Source organism: Ostrea edulis, chromosome 1 (assembly GCF_947568905.1).
Source record: "Ostrea edulis chromosome 1, xbOstEdul1.1, whole genome shotgun sequence".
Taxonomy (NCBI): domain Eukaryota; kingdom Metazoa; phylum Mollusca; class Bivalvia; order Ostreida; family Ostreidae; genus Ostrea; species Ostrea edulis.
Window position 1 is genome coordinate 108,077,320 of NC_079164.1, and position 6,243 is coordinate 108,083,562.

Sequence of the window (6,243 nt, forward strand, 5' to 3'; positions counted from 1 at the left end):
AATGAGTATGATATTGAATTAGGGCCATGGTAATTCAGTAACCATTCAGTCAAAGTTGTTGACCAAAGTTTAGGCTTTTTGTTGTTTAACTGGTATGGAGTTCATGAGTGGGGACTTTTAAGGTTTATTATTTGTGTCTTGTAGTGCAAAGTAATTTTGCTGGTCCGTAACCTACATTATGAGGGGTGTTTGTCAGTTGCTGATCTAGCAATTGAAATAATAAAAAAAACACCAAGAGATCTGGAGGCATTTAATTAGCCATGCTTGAAGATAAAATAATATTTACTGATTAGAGATGTGGGTCTAGATGCAAAGCTAATTGACACCTTTTAAGGTGTGTATGTGTGTAAATATATAATCAATAGTTAGCATGGACACAGATTGCTATAATACAAAGCATGTGATCGTTACCCAAGTGGTTTAGTGACTGATTCATATAATCATTGTCTCAATGAAAGTTCAGTTCATTTGTACACATGGGGAGGAACTCTTATATTGTCCAAACCACTGGAAGATTTAGTGTACATTTTTATATACACAGATTTAGGTGACAAGCGTGATGGATGGGTCGCCCCTGTAGAGCACGGAGTGAACTTCGTCAATGAATATTACTTATAGCTGAAACGGAGCGACAGAACGCTTCAATGCACAATTGCTTGGCAAAGTACACCATGGAATTTCATAGTTTGCCCAAATACTATCAGCAGATAAAAAGGTTAAATCTCCTGCTACCAGAAGAATTCTAGTCGTTCGTAGGGCTTTTTTTTTCTTGCATTCACAAAGGATTAGAAGGACAAATATAGCACACACAGGGTTTTTTTTCTCTCTCCTAACGTGCATGTCATATACAATGGATAAGACAGTTTGTGTTGTGCTACAGTAGATTTATGAATAGCCCACATGTGAACCATGAAAGCAAGATAGTAAAGAGGTAAGTGGCTTAATCACACTTTGTGCCTTGTTTATGTAGTGTACAATGTGCTTAACTGACTTTCAAGATTTACTTTCCTGCACATATAGGCACAAGAAAAATTTGCCCCCTTCTTCGTTTGTGTTTGAAGTGTTCTAGTCATGGAAACATTTGACAGGTTTTTGTTGGATTGAAGTTTTTTGAGGACTTTTAAATGAGGCCATGTCTATTAAGAGAAAATCTGGAAGACTTTGGCCAATTTAACATTGTTGATCATAACCTCATGATGACATGATGACATCAGCATAACCTGTATCTCTTTGTTGAATTAATTGAATGGATCAATAATGCACATTGTATTTAAAGACGCATTGTTTTTTGTTTTGTTTTGTTTTTTTAAAGCCGGAAAGGAATTCCAATCAATATTGTGCACCACCCAGCTAATATTATTGGATTATAGTTCTATCATTTACAAATTATTATTTTTTGTAAGCAATTAGCTTGCTAATAAATCTTGATTTCAATATTATATACCTGTAGTTCATATTGTACTTGTGAAGAGCATAAATGTAATGGTTCAATGAATATTAGTAAAAAAATCAATTTCAATGTGATGAAGTCTGCATCTGTGTTAGAAGTCAAAAATTTAAGTTACCATGTACATGTACTGTGAAAAAATTTCCCTCCAAAATCATAGATTATGCAGCAAGGGGCATATTGTTTTTGGTTTGCTTGTCTATCTGCAACATTAACATTTGTCATTACTTCTGAACTTAACCATAAGCTGACTCTTGGAAATCTGAAAAGTCAAAGCTATTTGATGATTCTATGTCAAGGACAGATACACCACAGTTCAAATTAACGAATAGCTATGAATATAGCCACTACTGGGGGTATATAGTGTTTTATAACCACATTTTGTTCTGTTAGAAATTTTCTATAACACTTTTTTTTTTCATTTCTTGATTGTGAGAATATTGCCAAGAAAAAATAAAAATTTCTTTCTAGATTGATGACTATAATACCAGGCAGTACCTTTCATATAAAATAGGTATTTTTGATCAGCAGCTGTTACTGATATCCGAGGTGTGAATCCCAGGGGTAGTTACTAGCGACTGCCATTTATATATCATTACATAAACTTGCAAGAAGCAGTCTCCTGAATATTAGGACATAGACTGTAATTTATATATCATTAATACATATATTAATTCTTACAAGAAACAGCGAGTAAGTCGTGTGAATATTAGGACATCAAGTCCTGCAGATATAGGCTGAGTATCATACAATTTGGTTTTGATATTTACAATTTATCAGAGTTTTTTTTTTTTCTGGTTTTGACAATTAATTATTATTGATTTGTCTTTAATTTGGAATCTTGTTGTCGTATATGAGGATTTACACATTACGTAAATATACACAGAGCCTTCATTTCCATACACCGTGGCATTGTTGGGGAGAGTAAGTTGAATTATTTATTTTTAGAACGCACGATTCTCTGGCAGTATATACTCCCGTTTCCTGACACAGGTAATTCCTTCAAGTCGTGTGAATTAATGCATTGCAATTAGTCGCCACTTTTATAAATTATTTGCCAACAATTAGGAAGTTAGCATTTTTGATGATTATTTCATTGCTTGTTGTGCATTTGTTAAACACTCAGGTGACACACATCTAAAACTGAAGGAATTTTCTTTGGCTGGTTAATTTACTTTTGATAGGAGCTGTGCATGCATCTGAATAAGAACCATGTGAAGAAAGCATTGCGATTATTTTAGTTGTTCATCGATATTATTCATTGTGTGGAAAGTTGTAATTTTGTAACAGTAATATTTTACTGTATGTTTTTATGGCATATCATGTAACAGGTTGGAATATTTTTAATTGCATGTATTTACATGTATTATGAGACAAATTATGAAACATATCAGTGTAATAATGATTATTATTATACCTCTACAAAATTTAGTACTATATGAAGTTTCATAAATCTATACCAGTCGTGTTGTCGGTATAGTAAAACAGTTATCGAATGCTAAATTCGGACAGTAGTCATGTTGTCAGCCCCAAGGCTAGAACTTTCGCCTGAGGGCTTTTAGCTAGGCCTTAAAATGTTTGAAATATATAATAAATATCTAGTATTTATGCATATCAGGATTACAAACTAAGATAAGGTAATTGTGTTGGATTGATCGTAATTTGTTACAATAGTGTAAAGTATATATATGTCGCGTTGAACTTTCATTTCTGGCAGCTGCCTGCTGTATATAGTAGGTGCTGTGACAAATAATCATGGAATGAAGACAATACCTGTATGACTAATTTACTAAAATCATAAAGTATAAATGTAGTTTAGAACACAGAGGGAGATACTACATTTAAGTGCCTAATATCCCTATGTTCCTTAAATGTATGAACAATTCTAGTTTGAACATTATGTAAAGAAAACAAAATCATCAAAGTGGAACATTGGTAGAAAATCACATTATCTGTTCTAGTAAATTGATATAATCTTTTGGGTCTTTGTTTAGAGAAGCAGAAAAAATAAAACATTTATCAAAATATATATCTACCAATATAGAATATGTCATTGAGGATGATTGTGAAATATCAAGCCATGAATACACAATAAAAGTGCTGAGAGGTAGCAATTTAACTATTACCCCTGATACTAATTATGGCTCTTGGCTATCAATAAGTTAGAATTATTGGCCATGAAAGTTGATATGAATTGCATTTTGGTGCATGAAAAATGGTAATTTAGAAACGGAAAACTGTAGGTGTGTGGGCGTTGACCAAAAAAAATCAAACCTGCTGAACAAGAATATCTAAGGGTCATGTGACTGAAAATGCACTTGGTATACCTCTTGTTATTTCCCAGACGTGAAAAGACCATTACATAGTTTGTCTGGAACTGTAAAAGCATGAAAAGAAATGGTAGTGTTCACACACTAAAGAGTAATTGCACAATTTGATGAAAATATTGGGTCCACATTAAGGCCAATATTAGGTCAATTCACTCTCTGTTTATGACCTCAGGCTAATCAATGATAACTGTTATTGGGCATGGTCATCTAATATTGATTTTGTTTTTTGTGGTCATGATGTGCACTTGGAGTCCTGCAAGCTTAAATACATACCAATCAATAGGTCTGGTTTTAATCACAAAGTGACTCAAACATCGCCCAGAGCTTGCCCTACAATTTTCCAGCTTGGCGGATTGTCAATTGAGGATCTATAATCCCTTTGTTGTATTTCATTCATTCAATTCCTGATGAATGAACTGATTATGGAGACTTTAAAATTCCTCAAGGAGTTACGCATGTATTATATATTGATATATATATGTACATGTGTACACTAGGATACTGAAATCTTGAACTAGTAGTTACACGTGTGTGTAGGACTGCATATCCTGTTCTATTGTACTATCTATAGACGCTATAATGGTCACTGTACGTGATACTAAGTATAAGTTCAGATAATGCCCAGACTACGCTCTTGTTGTACACAGTGGAAAGTTAATTTATGTGAGTGTATGTGTTTGTTTTCCTATCCTTATGTCAGGAAGTATGGTGTAAGTTTAGGTATAAATAACTCTTGTGTTGTGACATATCAACACTAAATATATTGTGCAGGTCTAAATGATATCGTAAACACAGTGGTCTAAAGTACATGGTTATGTAAATCAATATTGTACAGTGCTATAAATTGCACAACTGATCGAGATCTTTTTTTTAAAAAAATAAAACCCGAAATGAATCAATCCAATTGATGACGTACATAGAAGAATATTTTTATCTGTAAATTGGATCTGATTTTTTAAAAATAAGTCGGTGATGAGGAAAATTCATTAGATTATTTGGAGAGATATTTTAAACTTTTATTCATTTGATTTCAGAATCAGAAGATGTGAATTCAGGATCCATTAATTCGATTTGTGTTGTACAACATGGTTTCCCTTCAACCACAAAACCTGTGCATCACAAGACACTTTGTCAGCTGCTGACACAAAGGATTGACACCGACATTGGCAATGAGCAGCAAGTAAAGAAAGGGGAGATAATCAAAGCTAGTATAGAGGAAAACAATAATGTGGCACTGGACCTGAAAAATGACAGTAGAGAACGGATGAATAAAAACAACAATGGCTTCAGTAGAATGACTGGAAGTGCTCCTCATAATAGCAGTGAAAATATCAATTGGCTAAACGATGGCTCTAGCAATCAGTCTTCACCACCGAGGCCTTCCGAAGGTATGATAAGTAATGTCAGCAGCATAGGAAGTGAATCCCTTTCTACCACCATGTTAGCTTCTGCAGCCTCTCCAGGTAATATGTCAGGGGTTTTCCGACCGCCATTGAATGAAACTACTTCTAGACTTCTAACCCATGGAAATAGTCAATATCCGAGTCTATATTCAACTGGAGGTAGTGCGAGCAGTTCCATTTCTCCTTACTCACTGCAGGGACACAGTCCCTCTACAGTACAAGGACCACACTTACAATCTCTGGCACATTATAATACATATTATCAGCATCCATATAATTTGCAAAGATCAGGTATCCTGACAGGACCTTATCCTCAAATTGAGTCGTACTCGGCTGTGTTACAAAGCATGGGCACTGTTGTGCAACAGACTTCACACACTCAAATTCCACGCAATACATATGGTCCGGTGACACAGTATTCAGGGCTCAGTAGCTCTCACCCACGCTCGATGTCTGCATCAGTGTCTCCGAGCCCTGATGCTCACCATGGAGCCAGCCAACCGGAGATGAGTCTCACAGAAATGAAAAGAGAAAAATTACAAGAGGAACACGATATGTTGTCTCGTCTGAAAGATGAGCGTGCTCAAAGTCTTTCATCTATTGAATTTTCTGGAGGAAAATCTGTATCATTTAAGGACCCACCTCGTCGGGAATCTCACCGCGAGGCCAGCTACAAAGTGCCTAGTGGAAAGGAGGGGAGTTTAAAACACCGTATTCTTACTCGCCCTTCAGACAGTGCAATACAGAGTTCTCATTTAGACTCGAGGTTCTCTACCTACACGGGTGATGAACCAGCCCTTAAACGATCAAAAAATAATCATGGTGGGGTGTCAACCAAACATTCCATGGACGAGGGTCCCAATGTGCACTCCATGATGCCTCAGTCCTCCATGCGACAGAGCCCAGCCATGACCCAGGGCTCGGGTCCACAGTTACATTACCCTCCCCATTTCATGAAAGGATCAATTATACAGCTTAGTAATGGTGAATTAAAACGAGTGGAGGACTTGCAAACAGATGATTTTGTACAGAGTGCAGAAATCAGCAGTGATCTCAAAATAGA

The 6,243-nt window shown here is 35.6% G+C and overlaps 1 protein-coding gene across 6 annotated transcripts in view; it reads left to right on the forward strand.

The window, feature by feature from the left end:
* The window catches only part of LOC125666259 (uncharacterized), a 54,470-nt gene that overhangs the window by 37,124 nt on the left and 11,103 nt on the right, over positions 1 to 6,243 (forward strand). For 4 of the 6 annotated variants that reach the window (XM_048899468.2, XM_048899478.2, XM_048899477.2 and 1 more), the window contains one exon: positions 4,812 to 6,243. This exon is cut by the window's right edge and continues 85 nt beyond it. In XM_048899468.2, coding sequence (XP_048755425.1) covers positions 4,812 to 6,243 — 1,432 coding nt within the window. Of the gene's footprint in view, positions 1 to 79; positions 932 to 2,400; positions 2,441 to 4,811 lie in introns of those variants that run through there. The other 2 variants (XM_048899480.2, XM_056153223.1) reach the window with 2 other exon arrangements.